Below are 22,537 nucleotides of genomic sequence, written 5' to 3' on the forward strand. Positions count from 1 at the left end.
GCTAAGGATTAGGTCTGTCCTGGTTGGGACTGAGTCAAATTCCAAAAATTCATGAACAGCATGAAACAGCAGAGCCTTTGTTTCAGTCAGTTCGCTACAGAAAGCCAGAGGAAATTCAATTAAGAGAAAAATATTCATTGTGCTTACGTATCACCATATATAAGTCTTCTTCCTCCTGTTCTACAAATTGCTCTGAGCTATACTGGTATACAAGGTACACAGCAGCTGAGGATTTGGTTTTGTAAATCCCTTTTGGGGTTGCACTCCAGCAGGGCCCGTGCCAGTGACTATCTCTGACAGCCCAGAACAGATAGGAACTGTAATTGATTGTGCCCCTGAGAGCTTTTCTTCCTGTTTGTCTATGTGTGCATGTATGAGGGAGAGAGAGAGACTGTCTTTTATCTCTTGCCAAAAGTGGCTTTAATCCAGCAACTGAGCTTTTCTTCTTCACGCATGTTTCCAAATGCTGCAACATTTTGTGTTTTCAGGGTGGGATCAGCAAAAGGCAGCTTTCAGACAACAACTTGCTTCAGAAATTCCAGGAAGCAGCCTTTTTTCTTCAGAAGAGAGGTGAGGGAGGCGGCAGAAGTGATGACAGAGCTTGGTTTTGAAGACAAGGAGGGAATGGCCGTGCCACATCTCATCAGGCCCTCTGCCCTGCTGAAGGGCTACGGCAGCAGAGCTCTGCCACATCCTGCTGAGGCATTTCGAGGGGTCACAGCTTCCCCCCTCTCTGTCCTCGAACGTCCCTTCCCCTGCCAGCAGTCCCCATTCCTGTATATGGGATACTGCAAAGCGCAGCGGGCCGCATTTCACACCCTGCCTGCCAGCCGGTGAGGAGGAGTCTGGTCTTTTCACCAGCTGCGAAGCACAGTGGAGGGATGTGAACCACTTTCCCCACTGACACATCTCCCCAAGAGGCCATGGTGTCTGGAGAGATGTGCTGATCCTCAGCCCATGCCGGCTCCCCTCACTGTCACTCCCCAGGGCTTGGGGACTGCAGTTACCTGTTGGCTTGCAAAAGTGGCTCATACCCACCTCAGACTCTAGTTGTCCTCTGCTTCTGCTATAACGAGCTATTTCCAGCCCGAGCAGACCTGTGCTGACAGAAACTGTTACCAGGAATAACATCCACTGGAAATGAGCAGGCTTTGTGTCATGTTGTTCAAAGGCAAAACAGAGTAAGTCCCAAAAAATATTTGGCCACATTTTTAGATGAAGTGGTGACACAGAACACAGGACATTTGTGTCTTTTCCACATTCTGGTCTAGTTTTACTCTGTAGTTATCTTAAAAATCTTATAAATTGAATAATCACGAATCACATGCTCTCTTAGTGCCTGTAGATAAGAATCACAGAATCTAGGACAGTCCAGGTTGGAAGGGACCTTGAAAGATCACCTATTCTGGCCTTTTGTGGGAAAGGGAGATTAAATGAGATTATCTGGCACCCTGACCGATTGCATCTTGAAAATCTCCAGTGATCAGGACTCTACCACAGCCCTGAGGAAGCTGTTCCAGTGAATTATTCTTACCATAAAAAATGTCTTCCTTATATCAAGATGAAACCTCTGCTGGTGCAACTTGTACCTGTTGTCACTTGTCTTCTCTGTCTGGCTCCTTGTGAAGACAGAGCCTCCCTCCTCTTTGTAGCTGCCCTTTAAGTACTGGAATGCTGTGATGAGGTGCCCTGGAGCCTCCTCTTCTCCAGAGAGAAGAGACCTAACTCCTTCAGTCTTTCCTGATAGCACAGGTTCTCCAGTGCTTTGGTCATCTTCATGGTCCTCCTTCGAGTCCTCTTCAGTCTATCTGCATGTCCGGACAAGGGGAGGGCAGGACATACTATTTACTTTGACTTTAGCAAGGCTTTCTATAATATACTTATAGCCAATCTGTTGAGACATGAGCAAGAGGCTTGGACTACAGGATAGGTGGAAACTGGCTAGATGGATGGTGACCAGCAAGACTAAGGCTGGTGAGCAGTAGAGCAAAGGCCATCTGGTGTCTGGTTAATAGTGGCATCCTCAGGAATGAACACTGATGACAATACATTTCAACAACTTTATGAAAAAGCTGGACAACAGGATGAGGCACACTCTCGGTGGTTTTACAGATAGATACCAAGTTTGAGTAAACAGTTGCTTTGCTAGAGGTCAGAGCTGGTATTCAGAGGAATCAGGTAGGCTGGAGGAACAGGTTGCCAGGAGGTGTCCTAGCTCAACAAAGGCAAGTGTGAAGTCCTGCATAGGAGATAACCCTGTGTACCAGCACAGTCTGGGAGGGGGTCAACTGACTGAAGAGCAGCTTTGCAGAAAGAGCCTGACGTCCCAGGGGACCACAAGCAGGAGATGGGTCAGTGGTGTGTCCTCAGTGGCCAGCCTCATACTGAGTTGTATCAGCAACAGTTCAGGCAGAAAGTCAAGGGAAGTGATTTGATCCTTTATATTTAGCACTTGTGAAACGAGGTTTGGAGTACTTTGGCCAGTTTTGGTCCTCTGCAGCACAAGAAAGACACAGATAAAGTGGAGCAAGTGCAGCAGTGGGCCACCAAGCTCATCAGGGACTGAAGCACAAGGCATATGAGGAGAGGCTGGGAAACCTGAGCTTTTTCAGTGCAGAGAAGAGATGGCTTTGGAGGGACCGTATTACTGTCTACAAAAATTTAATGAGTGTACAGAGAAGAAGAAAACATACTCTTTTTGGAAGTGCTGGGCAGCAGACACAAATTGCAACACAGAAAGTTCCAATTGAATAGTAGGATACAATTTTTTCCCATGATGAGGGTAATCAAACACTGAGAGAACATGCCCAGAGACTGTGGGATCTCCATTGCTGGAAATGTTCAAAAGCCAACTATACAAGGAGATCCTGAGAAACCTGATCTAGTTGGCCTTCTAGCTGGAAAACCAAGTAAGAAGAGAGAATCTGTGCTCTGCTTTTGTTGTGGCATTTTTCATTCTCAGCTTAATGTTTTTTGTCCCTCACTCCTGTATAGAGCCAAGAACTGCTCTTTGGAGGGGCTGAATAGAAAAAGAGTCATCTGAGGATTTTTTTTTTTCCTACAGTTGCATTTTGGTTGTTTCCACTAATGAAAAAATCACAATGATTGTGTTAAATGCCCTGCAGAAGTCTAAATAAATTTTGTCAGTGTTAAAACCTTTATCAACCAACCTTATTTCATTAAAACATCTGGGAAACAGCTTGAAAAAATGAAACTAGGTGAATCTGATGAGCTGTTTTCCATAAAACCATAACAACTGGAATGGCTGAGAGCATTCTGCTGCAAAGAGAACTCTTTATCAGTAATTCTGATGTTTTGCCCTGGACTGATAGAACTCTTTATCAGTAATTTTGATGTTTTGCCCAGGACTGATGGTAAGCCCAGAAGCCTGCTCTCATATCACTGTATTTATGCCTTTAAAATAATGGCACAGAAATGAGCTTTCTTGGAGGCCTCTGGAAACACAAGACAAAACTTTCCCAGTTGGGTACCAAAGACTGCACATTTAAATAATGTCTGCAAAGGCCATGGGAATGGCAGATGCTTAAAATTAGCTCATGTTTATTCATATGTTGAACACGGGTTTAGGCACTGAGCTTCTTATTTGAAACTTATGACAGTGTGAATAGTCTGTTTCTAGACAAGCATGGTTATGCTTGTGATAGTTCGCTTTGCATATATGTAAAAACCTGCTGAAAGTGGGTGTAGGCAGCAGGAACTCCTTCAGCGTGGCTGTGCCAGCAGGGATGGGCAGGGTTTCCTCCACTGCCAGGTGCGAGATGCAGCATCAGACAGTAGCGGAGGTGTGGAACAGTGAACAACATGAAGACGCATTTGCATGGGAATTTGTCATGGAACAAATCTGGGAAGAAGATTACATGACGTTTGAGAAGAGAGAGAGAGGGAGGGAGAATAACCCTTAGAATTAAAGTGAGAAAATGATGAGTCCTGACAAATCCTCCTGACCTACTGTGCCGAGGACAGGACTGTCCCCGAGTCCAAACCATCTTTCTGCTGCTGCTTACGCTGCCATCAAAGTGTGCTTTTCTAACTGGGTGCATCCTGTCTCCCAGGGTAGGAACTAAATGATACCACAATAAATCCAACTGAATCTCACACGTAGTATTTTAAATTAAAATTGCATCACCATCGGCCTGTGTTAGTCCTGACCAAAATCTATAGGAGAGAAATTCACAGCAAATGCCTTTGCAGTGCGCAGGGTGGGCGGTGAGATTTGGAAGATGATCTAAGTACATGCCTCGGCAGGGATGATTTTCTTGGGCAGGCTGTCGTGCTCACGTGGGTGCAACACGTCTGATAGCCAAACAACTTGTTCAGAACAAGCTGGGTGTCTCTGCACAGCCTTGCTTTATCATACAAGCTTTGTGTTTAACATGGCTCTTGAATGCATAAATCATTTTAAAGTGATACTTCTGGCCAGAAATGGCATATATTTAGACTCCAAATTCATATTTAAATGACTGGGAATTAGATGTTTAAACACCTTTGAAAATCTGGTCCTATGGCTTTCAAGTCACTTGAATGCATCTGTAACTCCTAGCTAGAGGGCTAGTCTGATCTTGCCATCTATTGATAGAAACCTACGGCTACAGCTGGGAATGTATTTTCTTTACCATCTTTTCCAGGTACCTGAAGGGTCAGAGCCATTCAGTCTGTGAAAATCAGATACTGCCTTCACCGAAATGAAGAACTAGCATTTACAGAGCTTGACAGACTAAAAAAAGTGCTTTGCTTCATTTATAATTTCTAAATCAATACGACCCATGGAGGCAACTGTTTCTAATATTAGATAATATACATTTACCCCCAAGAGACAAGCAGTTTGAAATGCAGGATACCTGCTCCGTCTCCAGAGCCCAGTTGGAGGGCATCATTTCCAAGAGTTGTGCAGCTCTGGCCCCTTTCAAGTTTCTCAGCTTGGTTGCCCAATAAAGTAAATAGCCAGAACTGATCATAGTTTAAATAAATTTAAAAAAAAGAAAATCTAATAAACTATTTGGGGGCTAAGGGTAGGGGCGATTAATTTCAAACATCCTGTGCTTCTGGAACCCCAGTTCTTCCCCACAGAGTTTGTTTCCCCTCCCCTTACCTCTGGAGAGTACGTACCTGTTCTGCAGTGGCCACCTTTCTTAAGCCTCATTTACCAAGCTGTTTTTTTCATGCTTAATTCATAAAGGAAAGAGTTTATGGACCATAAGACCTCACAGAAAAAGTATCACAGGGTGAGGGAGGGAGGGGAAACAGTTTGGCAAAGGGGTGAATCAAAAGCAATAAAAGTGCTTTTCCTTCTCCGCTTTCTAGGGAACTTGTGACTCCTAGTGTTAGAAGACTAGAACTTGTTAGGTAGTCCTGAAGTTAATTTAAAATAAAATCAACAAAGTACTTAAAAGAACAAACCTCTGCCAAATGAATAAGCCATTAAAATATGCCCGAAGTATGTTATATAAGCAGAGTTCAATGCCACTGCATGCTATGTACCACAAATCAAATTCTTGTGTAATTAGAATTATTTTGTCACCATCTTGTGGGGCGTTAGAGTAACATCTGGTGTGCTCCTGATTTCAGCTTGTGGGTTCAATATGTGCTGAAGAAAACGATGAGGAAGTATATAGTTTTAACTATCATACTGGTGTCAGTGCACACGATACTGTAAAATGAGCATTTTAGAGCTCCTGTAGTTTTACTGTGCTGCTGAGCAAACTTTCCTGTTTGCAGGCCAATTATTTCTCCCGAAGGCTGTAGGCAGATTCTTACAAAAATTGGCACAATAAAGGGTGAAGAGAAGTCAGATTGCTAGCATAATGTCTTCTCAGATAATGTCTCTGCTTCAGCCATCAGATTTCAAATGTCTTCCTTAAGCCCTAATTTATTACTTCAACTTCAGGAACTGTGCCTAGTCTGAAGATGCTTGAGAAATACACCCCCTCTCCCCATCAGCCTGAGCAGTTGCTGTCTGATGCAAACTCTTCTGGGTAAATGTGAACCAGATGTTCCCTAGTCCTGACTCGTGAACTTCTGTCCCGAGTTTCTGCCCTGAGCCAGCGCGAGTCAGTCGGAGATCTGCAAAGCTGCGAGGGGCTGTCTTGGTCAGTGCGCTGCTCCACAGCCCTGTTTGCAGAACAAACCTCGCTGCCGCTGCCCATGCCCACCAAAATACAACACACGCTCTCTGCAGGGCCATGGTACAGCACCCAGCACAGCAGAACATTCGTAGCGAAAAAACACTGCACAGTGCGTTTCTAAGGAGATGCCAGTCCTGCATGGGCTCATTGCAGCAATCCCTCTGTGCCAGCTCTGCCCATGGAGGGCGTGCAGCCAGCTCGCCCGCTGCTGCTGCCTTAGGCAAGGACGTCCTATCGGAGTGGTCTGTGACAGAGAAATCTGGAGTCAGATTGTATTTCCAAACTGTTAATAAAATTTCCCCTGGAATAAAAGTAGAGGAGCTGGCGCCGCTTCATGTTATTCAAAACCACAAATTTCCTCTCCTTCACAATCTGCCAGAGTTACAGACTCTGTTGCAACTTCTTAAAAATTCAAGATGTTTTGCTAAAGTGAGCATCCTCCTCCTCCGAAACGCACCCAGGGAAAATTAGTGATCCAATTTAGCATTGCTGTTAATCAGCAGAGGGAAGGGTGACAGTAAATCAGCACGACAGCCCCATGCACGGGAATACATTAGCCAGTGTTGCATCCCTGTCTCTCCCCGACCTGGGGATGTTAAAGGTTTTTACAGCAAACATTGATAGGAAAGATGCTCTGCAGCTGAGGTCAAATGTGTAAGCTCAGTGCAAAGGTGACGAGGAGCATGTCTTCACTCAGCTTCAGGGTTGCTCTAGGATCAGTACATTAACCAGGTCTTGGTCGTGGGATGACCTCTGCCTCGCTGGGTGTGGCATTAAATTGTCACCACGTTTCTTGATGCTGTTTTGGACTGTGTGACTTTTCAGATGGTGTGCGGGCATGTTTTGGAGCAGCACACACCAGAGGATCCCTGCAGCAATACCCCTTGCCTCGGAGGGGGGATTTCTACCTATAGACATATGGAGATGAACCGTTTTGTGTCATTACTTAGTAGGCTAAATGTAGCCATGAAGACAAGATTTAATTCGAGGCCTGGCAATACCTGTTTAATATTTCTTGTCTGGATTGATAGTCACATTTTCTTGTTAAGAGGGACCTTTGACTCTGATGCAGATATGTAGGGAGCTGGATGGGAAATCATCAAACAGATTATTTCCCAAATTTTAATAGCATTGGCCACCCTATAATTTTCATTGTTCGCCATGTTACAGTTCTCCTACCCTGAGGCCTCTGGTTATATAGAACATTATAAAATAAACAACTGATGCCACCTGAAGCCTCTTGTTATTATGATAATGAATTTGTGAAATCTGTTGCAGCTAATAAATGATAAGAACAGTCAAGAACCCTAAACCAGTCAACTGGAGATTTGAAGAAGTCATCTTTCATACTTTATTTGTCTTACTGTTTCTGATAGGCTGAAAGATAGGTGGCTCCTGAACTGCAGCAGGGCAGAAGGAGCTCTGTCCTGAGCAGGACACAGCAGACACCCCAGTGCCGAGCCTCAGAGGTGCCTTGCAATGTCATGTGAGCCACAGGACACCCAGGCTCCTTAATGGTGCCTGTGGAAAAAATGAGATTGACAGAAGGCACTTCTAGGAAACCAGCTGCCCACACTGCCTCCAGGAGATGCTGAGGCATAAGCTCTACACTGACTGTTGAAATCCATCCTGGAGGGAAGCAGCTCCCTCCTTCCTGGCTCAAAAACGAGCCCATTCCTGACGACAATGGATGAGTGTGCTATTACTGGAGCAAGGACTGGGTCAGCCAGGTGAGTGAAGAAAACTAAACTTCCCAGGCAAACAAGCAGGGGTTTTATGTATTCTTTGATATGCTCTATAATTCATCAATTCATCAGTCTTTTTAGGAAGACGATCTAGGTTTAAGACTATCATCTGCGAGTTGCATTTATGTAAGGATGACAGCCCATCTCCTGCATGCCAAGAGATCATTTTAATGTCCTCATATCTAATATTCTGATATGTTTTAGCTCACACTTGGTGTGGCACTGATGAAATCATCTAGCTTTGGCTCATATGGAAAGGCAGTGTGAATTAGCAGCACAGTATACAACTCCATAGACCTTTAAAGCAAAATATGCCCTCAGAAGTGCATGAAATTTTTGCTTTCAGAGTAAGTGATTCTTGTGTAGCTATGAGGAATTTAACTGGCAACATTTCTGATAAGACAGAAATTTTGATAGCAACTCCTCATTAAAAAAAAAAAAAAAAAAAAAACCACAAAAAAACCCCCACCAAAAAACAAAAAACAAACCACAAGATTTACTGTGTTAAACTATTTATCCTGTATTTCTATTAGTGATAGTGTATTTTGAGAAATAACTGCATGCCTTGTCCCGGATAAAATGCCAGAGGAAGACACATGGCCAGGAACAAACATCTCGAAAACCCCACAGCGTGATGTCTCAAGCATGGGGAAGTGAACCCCCACACGAGATGCATGCACCAGCACAGAATTACATGCTTATTACTGGGATTTGGTGAAGGGCAAGAAATACACCCTGGTAGGGTGACTGGTGGGATCAGACCCAGAAGTCTTTTATTGTACTGAACAGTGATTTTTTTCACAATGTATGTTACAAAAACAAACAACAAAACAACAAACCACAACAATAATTAAACCCCCAAACAAACAACAAATCCCACAACTTTGCCAAGTTGCTTCTTATGCTTGTGCCAGCTTGTGACTTCTGACATGGAAAACACCATTGGCTTGATGAGAAGTGTGTATGTAAGGGGCGGGTAGACATATTTAAATACACAGCTGTTTGAGTGTGTGTTTCTAGGGCAATAATGTTAGTGAGTAACGCAGAAAGAAAATAATTTGAAGAACTAATTTCTCCAGAAGAAGGCTGGTTTTGGTTAGAAAAGTCAGGCTTATCCCAAAGGTATGAAACAATGTTTGTGGTGCAAGGGACAAAAACACAGAGAGAGAAAATGACACTGCACAGCACGGAATTGCCTGTGGATATATTTTTTATGAAAATTGTACTATTCTTACAGCTTATATATAATTTATTACGGCAGTAACAGTATTCTGCTGATAACAATGGTGGGGGTTTTGCTTGATTATGGGCTGGGTAAGCTTTTCAGGTAGCCAGAAGCCTGTTTCCATTTTAGAGATAAAGCCTTCCCTGTCCCTCTGCTTAGACAGGGGTGTGAGTTACTGTTGCGAACAGTGCTCCAGAGTTCACTTCCTCTGCTGCTTTGCAAATATTCTGAATGTCGAATTTCATATGAAGCAATGCTGTCGACAGCTGGCCAGGCAAACACATTGCAAGAGGGTGTACTTCCAACCCAAAGAAAATCTCCCTCTCTGTTTGTCTGCGTTTGCCGTAGATCTACCTCAAAATAATCCCTCTGAGTAAATATTTGGCAGCATAACACCAAAAATATACGCAGCCACATAAGAGCGAGCAGCGATGAATCTCTAATCCTAGCACTGAAGAAAGGACTCTAGAAGTAAAATAATCTTTATTTACTGTGCACTTTCTATTATAGTACTGCCTTTATGTTAGCACACAGGTTGTGTGTTTTCTCTTTGAGGTAACAACTACAAATTTACTCCTGTTTTTCCCTCCTCTCTCAAAAGTCACTAGCTGGAATTTAGTTGAGGAAATGGAGACCGTGTTACTTTTCCAGCAGAAGTAACGATAAACTTAAGGCAGAAAACAATAATTGCAGAGCAAAGGATTCTTAGCTAAATAACCTCATAAGGCCTGATGAAAGGGGCCACTGGTGGCAGCTTTCCTCGCCCTGAGTTCAGACCTAGGTACACAAACCATAGCAGGGCTGCTGGCTTTTTTTACTGTGGTGTTAAATAAATGTTTTTACAACAAGCCCTTTCCGCAAGACGTTTTAAATACAAATCACTAAAAAGAAACTTTCTGCTCCCCGATTTTACAGGAGCAACTTTCAATTTGTTTTCTGTGCAACTACATTTTTAATTAATCCAGCTTCCAGAGGAACATCAAAAAACTCATGGAGAATGATAAACTGACCCTGAATGTCATTACTATGATCAACGAATAGCTGCCAGAGACAACTGAAATGCAAAAAAGGATTTCATCCCACCAGGCATAAATACATGCTGCTGCTATGAATCACTCTAGCCTTTTGCACATAGAAAATTCATGAGCTCTCCTTGAATGTTCCTTGCTTCTGCAAATTGGACTGTAAAATAAGACCATACAGTGATTTCAAAAAGAGTCTTTCAGTATTCATAAATGCAGGGTTTTGCTTTCCAAAACAAAATAGTAATGGTGTGTAAGACAGAAATAGCTTGTTTTATTTCAGCTGCTTGGAGAGAGAGTAGTTCTCTACCATTTACAATGTGGGCTCTCCCTGTTGCATGCTTTGTTTAATTATACAAATGAGATTTGAAAAACATATGTGGACAAGAAAATTGTGTTGCAGCAACAGAGATAAAACACACACACACAGATTAAAGAAGGAAACATTTGTTTATTAAAAGGAAAAGGTTCTGGATGGCAGCACAGAGTCAGACATGAGACAGATGAATGTATGCACAGCTGTTCATGTTTAAAGACAGAATATAGACATAAATACGGTTAGATCTTTGCTCTGCTGCTATAGTATTTTTGTACAGTCGATTCAAAGGAGTATCTGTCATAACTGAACACAAAGAGAAATTTATCAGAAACAAAGCACAGATTGCTTCTCTAAAGCCAGGATAAACAAAGCCCAGAAAAGCCTCTCAAGCTATGGTATTGCAAAATAAACTTAATTGTGTAAAACAAAACCACCTTCTATGGATAAGAAGATTACATGTCAGATTCAACTCCAACCCAGACAGCTTGTTCTTCTCTTTGGATAAAATGGAGGTGATTTTCCCCTTCTGTCATCACAGTTACTGTGCTATCTGAAGAAGAGCCAGTATTGTGAAGAAAGAATGCATTTTAAAAGCAATACCTTATTTTTTCTGTGATCTACTCAGCCTGTTTCCAAAGTACACCAGAGAGAGGCTGATGAGACCCCCCACAAAGGTTTTTTTAATGCATAGATATACTGTGACCATCTTGAAAAATCATAAAGGCTCAGGAAAAGAAGGCCAAGTACTACAGGAGAGCATAGCAGGCCTTACAAGAGAGACCATGAACTGGTCCATAGGGTACAAACACTTCTCCAGGGTTGCATCTCTCTGGCCTGGAGGACATGATATCATACGTGGATATATGTCATATTGTGGACAGATGATGGCAAAGCAGTGGATGTGGTCTGTCTTGATTTCAGTAAAGCATTTGACACAGTCTCCCACAGCTAAACTGAGGGAGTGTGGTTTGGACGATTGAGTAGTGAAGTGGACTATGAACTGGCTGTAGGAAAGAAGCCAGAGAGTTGTGGTCAATGGGGCGGAGTCCAGTTGGAGGCCTGTATCTACTGGAGCCCCTCAAGGGTCGGTGCTGGGATGAGTACTATTCAATATCTTCATCAGCGACTTGGATGAGGGAATAGAGTGCACTGTCAGCAAGTTTGCCAATGACACCAAGCTGGGAGGAGTGGCTGACGCCAGAAGGCTGTGCTGACATCCAGAGAGACCTGGACAGGCTGGAGAGCTGGGCAGGGAAAAATTTAACTGCTTGAGAGAGTTCAGTGCAGAGCAACAAAGATGATTAAGGGAGTGGAGAATCTCCCTTATGAGGAAAGACTGAGGGAGCTGGGTCTCTTTAGCTTGGAGAAGAGAAGACTGAGGGGTGACCTCATTAGTGTTTATCAATATGTTAAGGGTGACCGTCAAAAGGATGGAGCCAGGCTCTTCTTGGTGACAACCAATGATAGGACAAGGGGCAATGGGTACAAATTGGAACATAGGAGGTTCCACTTAAATATGAGAAGAAACTTCTCAGTGAGGGTGACAAAGCACTGGAACAGGCTGCCCAGGGGGGTTGTGGAGTCTCCTTCTCTGGAGACATTCAAAACCCGCCTGGACACATTCCTGTGTAACCTCATCTAGGTGTTCCTGCTCCAGCAGGGAGATTGGACAAGATGATCTTTTGAGGTCCCTTCCAATCCCTGACATTCTGTGATTCTGTAATATGGATTCTGCTATGCTGGCCTCCAGTCCTACTTTTACCTGCACTGAGTGAGATACCATGTAACTGTTCAACATACGAGTAAGTATGAAGGCAGTCAAGTGTAGTCTTTGGCAATTTCATAGTTCAAAGTAGAAATATGGAAGTCTACTGTATCATGAAAGTTAATTTTTGGAAAAGGTTCCGATGGGCTTCTTTGGAAGGCAGTTGGAAATTTTTTCAATTTACAAATTAAGCCAACATGGATTACTATGAAATCTCAACTGGAATGTTCATATTTGATGCTCATTTTAATATTCCTTCCCTATTTAAGTATTCAGTTACCATGCTTCAAAGTAATTTTTGTATATAGTTTTCCCTGTTATCTATATTTTAATTAAGAATAAAATATTACAGCACATTTCCATTGCATGTCTAATTTAAGTTCAGTTTTGATAGCCACAGAACATCAATTCTAACAAATCTGTTTCTTTATGGAAACAATAAAAATCAACCCCCTCCCATTCCTCACTAATCTTATTGAAAGCCCTGCAAGATACAGAAAGCACTTGCAAGATAGTAATATTTTATTCAGATACTGAATATCTCAGGGATCTCATGTGTTACCATAATAAAACTGCAAAGACATAAACCCCCGGTAGATGTATGTAATTTTTATTTCAAATAGTGAACAAAACTAAGGATTTATGCTAAACATATTCCAAGTCATAGGATTGGAAGAAAAACCCAAATGCTTTCCTTTCACCTTTTCAAGTATGTCTCAGGTATTATAGCCTTTCAGCTAGGTAAGAAATATACCTGACCATCCTTGAAAAACCTGCATAGACATATACATGTGCTGAAATCACAACTCTTCCCTTGGCTGATGGAACAACACTTATATGTGCATCCTGGATCAAATATTCTGGTTCTCTCTGTGGGTAGAAATGCACAACAGTCCCAGCAAGGGTGAATTCAGCTGGGATGGAAACCTGTTCATGGACCCAGAGCCAGGGTTTCCAGCTCCTCTGCTATCTCCCTGGTGTCACATTAGGGGAAATACAGGTAAAAGACATCTAGGCAATGTCTTCATCAAGGGATGCCACAGGTACTGACACATGGCAGCACACCATTTCATAGCACATTGAGTAACATTTGGTTAGATAAATGTAAGAAATAAGGCTTTTTACATCTAGTCAATCTTCGGCATTCAGTGCTCAGATAACTATGTGTATGTGTGTGGGGGTGCATATATATAAACAAGTAAGTGCTGTTGTGTCACCTAATATTTGATGCTATTGTTGATGGGATTGAAAATGTCCTAGAAAACATCTAACGGAAAGTATTGATACAATCATCTTTAACTATTAGCATTCCTTAATTCTTTTCTTCTGTAAAGAACAGTGACAGGACAGTTGAGAGCTTCATTTCCTAAGCATCAACCAAAGCTGGAGAGCTATGTGACTGTGACCAGTCATGGGCAGTTTGGCACACACAGACCCACGAGTTGGAACTCACAGCACTCTGATGGAACAGCCCGCTACCCTAGTACGTGTCAGCTGCCCGGTGCAACAGAATTCCATAACAATGACAATTAAGGGAGATGGAAACATCATACTGCAAGTACAACCCATGATTCTCACTTCATTGCATGATCTTTCTAATACGTCAGCATCATCACATTTCCAAATTCATTAGAGCTTATTATCAGGCTCACGTTTGCCTTAAATTGCCCTCAGGATGAAAAGTTAGTAAGTTGAAATAGGGTAATTGATTAAGCCCTTTTTCTCAAAAAAATCAAAATCCTAACACAAGGAAATCACAAGATGCCAGAACAAACAAGTACTTTCTCACTACACCGGAGCTGAAACTCCAAAGGATAAAAGAAAGAAAAGATGTAAAAAACTACAATTCAATACAGTGGTGTTTCATGCAGAAGTTGACTTTGGGCCACAGGGTTTACTCTAATTATAGAAAACATACATTTTTACTCAAAAATCACTACTATTACCCAACAAAAACATACTGTGTTGAATATTGGGTTAAAAATCACATTGGTAGTGGATTTACAGAGTGAGTTTGTGGCAGCAGAGCTGAGAGCACTTCCTCGCCCTTAAGTGGAGTTTCAGGGCTGACAAAAAATGGTTCTCCTGGGTATGGAGACAGACCGCAGTTCCCCTTCTGCCAAAGCAGGTGTCAAGGGATCACGGTCTAAATGAACTGATCGGTGTTTAGCACAGAGAGAAGGAAGATTATTTCAGATTTCTACGTTATTTCAGTGAACAATTTACAGGGCAACATGCCAAGAAAGGTAGAGGTGAACATGGGAGGATGACGGGAAGGAGGATGCAGACATGGAGTGTGTACCTCCAAAGCAGGATTTGCTTCCATGGGTGACATCTGTATGACTATAACCTCCTTGTGCAGCAGTTATTCCAGTATAAGTCTATGTATATTACTGTGAAGAGCTATTAACAATGTAGTTATACTGTGCATACACTAATTTTTTTTGGTAATGTTTTGTACTAAGCATTTGATTAAAAAAAAAAGTACATACTCTGATACCATTCAGACAAGCATATTTATTATATAAATATTTTATAAATTACAAGATTTTAATTATAAATGTAAACATTTCTAGGAAAATAATGCTTTGTATTCTTATTAATGTTTACAACTAATGTAAGGCACATAGTGCAAAAATACATTTCTGATGCAGAGATCACAAAATGATTACCTACATGTGTTATCTAAAAAGTAGCTGCTTACATTTCTGTGGTACAGTATTGTTTTTAATTAATACATATTGCTAATTCATGGATAACTCTTTGTGGGTAATAATGTGATATAGCTGCCATTTGATCTACGAATTTCAGTGGCATGCAAAACAGATATTTGGTTTACAGAACACATATTGTCAGAAAAAGTATGTATAGCTATCTGGTATGTAACGTATGCTATTCTGCATGTAGAAAAATTTATTCTGAATACCTGAGAGTTGGCCCTGAAATGCATTATCTTTATATGCATGTATTTCTACAGTTGTGGACTATAAAGTAATACAAAACAACAAATCAAAGAGCTAGATTGTTTTAAACCTTGTAACTCTTCCATACATTTACTCCTCTTGAATAAATAATTTTAAGTAGAAGATGTTAGAAATGTATTTACAACCACTGAAAAATTCAATTGAATCAAAGATGGACACCAAATACGCTGTAGGGCTTGATGCTGCCTCTGCCCCGAGTTTTCCCTAAGGTTACTGAAAATTAGGCTGAATTGGAATATAAGAGGAACAAACACTACAACCTTTACTAATATGCCATTGGCCAATATAAGGAGTAAGGTGTATATGGAAAGTGTTTAAGTAAATACATATTCATACAATCACATACAAGATGCTACAGTAAACAAAATGCACTGCTTTTACAGTATACTTGGATGAGAATCAGGGATTTAAAAATCAGATTTCCAAGCAAATTGTTTCCTTATTTTCTTTTCCTGTAACCACGACAAAACTAAACCTAGATGTTTAATGTACTACAGAGACTACAGGGGTTAAACCACACTTCACAGGATTACTGCTAGTATTTGAGCACCACAAAGAATATAATGAAAGGGATGGGGAAAAATGCTTTTACTGACAGAGACACACAGCTCTATAGAAACTATCTGAAGTGTGTTGGTTATACACTCTTCTTCTGGAAATTATTGTCAGATAATTCCTAAGAGGTTTCAGAAAATTAGAAGCATTTTCATATATTACCTGTCTTCTCTATAAAGGAATAACTCCTTTTTATGGTTTACTGCAGTTGATCAAAAAAATCAGTAGAGTACCATTTTACCGAATTCTGAGTAAAGAATTGCACTGATCAGTTGCAGGTAAAGTGTTACAATCATGAAACAATTTAGGCTGTTACCCATAGTAGAAACCTCAGTGCAAGTTACTTGCTAATATATACTGTACATTGAATGAATGCCTCTCCATTAAAACCTGAAGGTTTATGATTGTGATTTAGGCACTTATAAGCCCACAAATAGATAATACATCCCTGAACAAACACTGAAGAAAACAGGAATTCTTAGTAGTGAGCAGTACAGTAATGAGCATTACAGAGATGAAAGAATTAATGTATATATATATATGTATTCACAGCACCTACAATTTGCACCTAAAAGGCAGATGTCCCTGCTTTGATGTTCTTACCACATCAGAGTTCTCACTGTATTTGAAGTTGGAGACCAATAATTGTGTTAGGAATACATTTTCCACAAAATCCTCCACATCTTCCATATATTTTAGTACCATCCTGGGAAAGAGACAAAGAGAACAGTCAATCAAGAAAAGCGACTGAAATCACAGTTGTACAAAAATCTCCTTGAGGTTTGCACACAATAGACTCTTTGACAAATCATACTGACAAATACTAAATCAAGAGAGAGCATCAAATTAGCAAAATGGGCACAAAGATAATTTATCGGTATCGCCCTGTACCTTCTTTCCTGTCTCACTGTACAATGTTGTCTTAAACTGGGCATGTTTGCAGTTCTTCTTTAACTGGTCTTTTGGTTTCCCATACAAATCAAGTTGGAGGTCAGCAATCTGTAAAGATCCTCTGTAGTAGGGCTTCTTTAATAAAAATGGGGTTTTTGGTGTTGTTTTTTTTTTTAAGCATTATAAAGTATTTTAGTAAACCTGATTAATATACGAATAGGCTCTTAAAACTAGCAAGAGGAGGATAGGCAGGCGGTGTTGATCTGGATTATATTCTATGTGATTAAACATGCTATGAGATATTTAAGAGTAAATTATCAGGCCTAGTTTTCACATTACATCTGGAAGAAGATTTAGAAGGGTCAGATACCTTGTGCACTATTTTTGATTTCCAACTAGCTTTCAGCAAATAGTCATCAGTTGCACCCCTGGAGGTGTAATATTCCAAGTCATAAGAGCAGGTAAAGGAAAAAAACATCAACTTACGTGGGATTTGTGTATGTCAGCAGTTGCATAGTTGCCCTGAGTAATCCACCTAACTGTACTGGATAATCTCAGACCTGTACCAGCCAAATTAATGCTGAACTGTCCCTAACAACAAAAGAAAAAAAAAAAAAAAAGGCAAAATGTAAAATACAGAGCTGATAAACAGAGTTTAAAACACTAAAACACTTTGTATGTCTGCACATTTCACTTAGGGAATATCTAGACAGTAAGGACTCAAAGGTGTGTAATTAACCTGTACTTAACTGTACACCGCATTGTACCCTGATTTTTTGGACACTTAGGACACAGAAACATGAACAGGTTATTCTGCAGTAAGCAGCACCCGTCTGCAGAGTCTGAATACAGAACTAACAGACAATTCACATTATTTTAGCTTCCTGGCTACATACTAAATTTTAATTTATTAAAAGTAGAGACTTTCAACATGCAAGAATAAGGCTGGATTTCTTGAAAGACTTTGTTATTTAAAGCGCCTGAATTTCTTTTAAGTAATGTGGTTAGAACCTACTGCTATCATGAAATTACAGACATATCACTTCCTAGCCATCTAACTCTCAATTTTTTGCAAGCATGCTGTTCAAGTGTCATTATCTTATAATCTTCCATTTCTTTTTCAGTATACCAAATAACACAATTGAACGTGAACATAAGTGGAGGTTAAGATATATAAATTTATTGCTAAATGAAATGTTTTGCAATACAAACCATTCACAACAGTTCATTGATTCTAAAATATTTGCCTACACAAAAACATACTCTGAAAACTAGTTTTAAAACAGATCGAGTCCATAGGAGAATAAGAAATATATTAGAAGATACAAACTGCACTTGATAAAGAAACTGTGGTAGAGAAACATATTAAATTGCATTCACAGAGTAGTACAATATGTTGGAAAGAAGTATTAACTCTATAGGGAGCCTAATGGTCAGTTCGGGCAGCACTATAATCACAAAACTCCTCCACATCTCCATATAATTCACTGAAGGCCTGAATTTCTGTATTCAAATCTAGTTAAAATTGCCTAAATCCTGAAAACAAAGCTTTAGCAAATACTACATTTTTATTAGATGTTAGCTTCTGTATTTTATTGCTTAATATCATCATAGTCAAATATCATGTGATTCTGTGATCATAGTCAGATTTATATTTTTCTATATATAGAAATATCTGTGTTGGTATATGCATGCATGTATGTATAAAAATACATCAGTCTTTATTCTTGTGATTCACTGAAATTCCTTTATAAAAACTCAGTCTTATATTGTCCAGTAGGGCAGATTTGTTTTGAGAGCCCTTCTGTGTCAAGTTGCTGTGCTTATAGCACTGATACACTCAGAATGAGCTAACATAAGCTCATATGGATAGGGTAGGTTGTTCTTCAAGTACCCAAAAAGTGGAAGATTTCCATTTAATAAATAGAGCATCTGGAGGAAATTCACACAAACAGACTGGAATGCTTTCCACAATTAACCGGCCCAAAGTAACTTCATTCACAGTGATACCATTTTGCAAAAATAAATGAGAAGTGCTATGTACAATTATAACGACAGCTTAACAGCTGTCTGACGCCATGCTCAAGGTCAGGAACAGATTTCAAGGGCTCAGAGTGCAGAAATTGAGGCCTTTTTACTGTATTTAAATTGTCTCAGCTGCCCTTGAATGTGTCCACCCACACAGCCTGTCATAAGTTTAAGCTCCTTGGATGGATGGCCAACAGGGGTTCGCCTCAGAGCAAGTCTGAGCTGGTCTGTCTTAACTTCATAATCAGTGAAAAGAAATGTGCGCTTCCAGAGGACGGTTGACATCAGCCTAAGGTGTCTCACAGAGTAATATTAGCTGAACTGTTTTCTAGGGAATACCACATCTGCCAGTGGACTCCAAAAGCAGCCTAGATGGACTATTTCAGACTAGGGCTCTATCTGCATCAGCAAGGAGGACATTGTGATATGAGCAGATCCATGGAGTGAAAATGTTGGGCCAGAGAGCTCAATGTCCGTATACAGTACACAGATCAGGGTTTTGTTTTGGACTAACTCTCATCTAGTCCCAGAAACTGAATCCTCATCAGCAGTTGGAGTGCATTAAGGCCCATCTGGAGCTCATTATTTTCATCCAGAAGGCATCCATTTCATGTCTTTCAAGACTGCTCCATGATGCGAACCATCACACAGTAAAGTGGGACAATTCAGAGATTCACTTAAAAAGCACCATCCAATCCAATCTAACACACTAATGTAGACACATCAATGATTGTATAAATTCTAAATTATGCTGCTAAATGGGATTGATTTCCTCTGGTAGTCTTTAAAAATATGAAGAATCAGGAGAGAAACAGACAAAAGATAAGAAAAAATCCGCAGGATTATAGAGAAGGAAAGTCACTGGAGGAGAACAAAGACTGAGACTGGAATAGGGGAAAAGAAAGGGTACATCACATCCAGGGGAACGATATATGAAATACATAGAAAGCTGATTATACATACATGGAGCCTAGAGGGAAAGTGTGGAATAAATAGATTAAAAAAAAAAAAAAAAGGCAGAATGGGAGAGAAAGGAGAAAGAAAAACTCTGTATTAATGTAGTCCACAGAGTAGACAGCGTAGGATATTGGTTTAGAGACTTAGAGTTCTAAAGCAGATTTTTTACTTTTTTCCTCTTAAGTGCACATTTCAAGGTCATAAGGAATCGTAAATACCTGTGGACATCTGGCAGCACTGTAGCAATCTCCAGCTGTAGCAAAAGGAACTGGTCTCCCAAGTATAGTCTGAGCAAAAAGAAAATCTGTGGCTAGAAAAGAGAAAATTACTCAACACTGAAACTGCTACGTGAGGAGGTCAGGTGAAAACTGACCTGCTAACTGACCTTTTTCTTTTTTTGGTTGGTTGGTTGATTGTGGGCTGGCTTGTTTGGTTTTCCTCCAAACCATTTTAAATAGTCCATTTCAGTTAATGCAAAATCAGTCCAACCTACAAGCCCAGTTTCCTTTATGAGAGAGGAAGGGGTTGGGAGACCATGGATGTGCACTTGGGTGCAGCTCCCAGTGAGCTGGTTGTGGGCCACCTTGTCATCTTCAGGCAGAGGCCTGAAAGTGCTGCAAGATTTCCTGTCCATTTAGTATGTCTGCCAACTAACTACAGTATAGGAAGGCTTTCCCAAGAAAAATATGCCAGGAGCTAAAGGAAAATGGAATAATGGGAACAAAACCTTAGAAACTGAAGCTAGTTCACACATAAAATATGAATCGGCAAGACACATGCCACTTGACCACTTGGAACAAACTAATACGGGAAGTAGTGTTGGTTTCTCCATTTTTTTTTAAATTTGAAATTCTCACTGAATTCCTAAAGGAATTGCCCCAAAATGGTACAATTGAGTCCATAAGTGGGGTCAGAAATTGTAATTTGGTAATCACAACCATGTGCAATTTCAATAGAATACTCACATAGGCTAAAACTGCCAAAATGCTTACTTTTGATTTGCATGGAGGCTACATCAAATCTTATTTTGCTAAAAACCGTGAAGCCAGCTGCGAGGTAATCATTTTGACAGGCACAGTCTTGCCTTCTGCTTCCATTGAAAGGACATTCATATGGATTCTTCAGCCTGGAGAATAGTAAAGGTTTAGATTTCCTTTTGATATTTTCCATAACATTGTAGTGAAAATTAATTGCATTGCATCATGCTGCATAAAAAATATTAAACAGCAGTTAGTGAACAAGAAACTCAGCTGTTAATCTTGGCTCAGTGAAACACTATTTTCTACACCATTTCTACTAAGGTCAAGATTAAAAAAAATTATAATAATTTAGTGTAATTAACACAATTTCATCCCTGAAGTATCCACATTTCTGTCTGTGTTCTTATGTCTGGATCTTCAAAACAGAAAACCAAGGAGAAAAAATTCTACTCATCTGTCCTCACAAAAGCTAAGTATTATTTTATTTTGGAAGAAATATATACACTTCATAAAGTTACAAACCCACTTTTGTACCTGAATCCATATACTTCAGAAAAGTTGTCTGCTTCACCTTTTACCAAAGTCAGATATTCTTTGGGATTCTCTAAGTGCATGCCTGAACAATAAATCTGCAAGAGGAAATACAACCCTTCAGCAAAATCTTTATTAGAAAAGTATTATTACATAAAAATATGTGCTCATAAAAGCTCAAATATTGAAAGTACCTTTATCATCCTTCCCTTAACGTTTAGTAGGTATTCACCATCATTTCTAATCCCCTTTTTAATCTGGATATCTCTGCAGGTCGTAAGAATTTCACCTTCAAAATGAATTATTAAATCATATTAATATTTCATGAATAGAGCCTAGCTTTAGGACTTACTTTTGCAAGATTGTACTCCAAATAGATATATAAATTTTATATAAATAACCTGGAATATTAACTTCAGCTGAAAATTACAGCTGTTACTTACATTCTTCCTCACGGCAGATCTTTCTGGCGTCTGGTTTTAAACGTGGCAGGCACAAGTCACTGGATAAGCCGTTTTCAGTCATACATTCTACAGTTCTCTCCTTTACCCCCACTCCACAAGACACTGAGCACTAGACATGGATAGCCATCCAGAGTTAGTTCAGAAGGCAGCAAATCATTAACAAAGTTACATCAGCAAATTAGTCTTGGCAATCATTTGTGTTTGAGGCAGCTATGAAAAAAAACCAGCTTGCACATCTATACTCACCTTGGTCCACTTCCCCACTCTCCAGGTAGCTGCTTGTGAACATCCTTTGATATTGCATTTATAAATGTATGGGGATGGCTCTACTGGGCATTCTCGGTACGCTACAGTTTGAAGGCCGTGGGCATGCAGATCTTGAACAGAATGGATTCCAACACAGTACGTGATCCTCTGCTGGTAACCAAACCCACAGCTGGTTGGGCACTGAAATAAAATCCCCGACACGGGCGTTATTTCTAAGAAACAACCTTTGGGCAGCATTGCAATTACAGAAAAGTCAGCTGTGACCCTCACGTTGGTAAAGCCTGTAATTCCACATGTGCCACATTAGCGTGCAGAAGTGAAGGTCTGCGGTAGTTGTGCATGCAAGGAAGGGGGATGTCCCACGCTGCCTTTTTCTCAGATGTGCAAGGGGAGCAAGCACTGATCTACCACTTCTCTGAAATCAATCAAAAGATTTTTGTTTACTTCAGTGAGATCAGCTCGCAAGAGAGTTTCCTGCGAAGCAGCAAAGGAATCCTGTGGTGGGGGCAGCTGTCCTCTAGCTGCTGTTGAGGGGACTAACAGAAGACTGATAACACAGTCACTAGAACAAAACATGGCTGATTTGAAGGTGTAATGTGCAGAAAGTTTAGGCACCCTTATTCAGATGATAATACACATTTTTTGCTCTGCAGGCATAATG

The 22,537-nt window shown here is 40.4% G+C and overlaps 1 protein-coding gene across 1 annotated transcript in view; it reads right to left on the reverse strand.

Annotated features, from left to right (window-relative positions):
* Positions 1 to 16,374: 16,374 nt before the first annotated feature.
* The window catches only part of ADAMTS20 (ADAM metallopeptidase with thrombospondin type 1 motif 20), a gene marked incomplete at both ends in the record, with an annotated part of 96,933 nt that continues 90,770 nt past the window's right edge, over positions 16,375 to 22,537 (reverse strand). Inside the window, 8 exons of the mRNA XM_080349818.1 lie at positions 16,375 to 16,464; positions 17,136 to 17,240; positions 19,853 to 19,944; positions 20,627 to 20,760; positions 21,149 to 21,243; positions 21,340 to 21,434; positions 21,589 to 21,718; positions 21,856 to 22,056. Coding sequence (XP_080205944.1) covers positions 16,375 to 16,464; positions 17,136 to 17,240; positions 19,853 to 19,944; positions 20,627 to 20,760; positions 21,149 to 21,243; positions 21,340 to 21,434; positions 21,589 to 21,718; positions 21,856 to 22,056 — 942 coding nt within the window. The remainder of the gene's footprint in view (positions 16,465 to 17,135; positions 17,241 to 19,852; positions 19,945 to 20,626; positions 20,761 to 21,148; positions 21,244 to 21,339; positions 21,435 to 21,588; positions 21,719 to 21,855; positions 22,057 to 22,537) is intronic.

Source organism: Nesoenas mayeri, assembly GCF_963082525.1.
Source record: "Nesoenas mayeri genome assembly, chromosome: 1".
Taxonomy (NCBI): Eukaryota; Metazoa; Chordata; class Aves; order Columbiformes; family Columbidae; genus Nesoenas; species Nesoenas mayeri.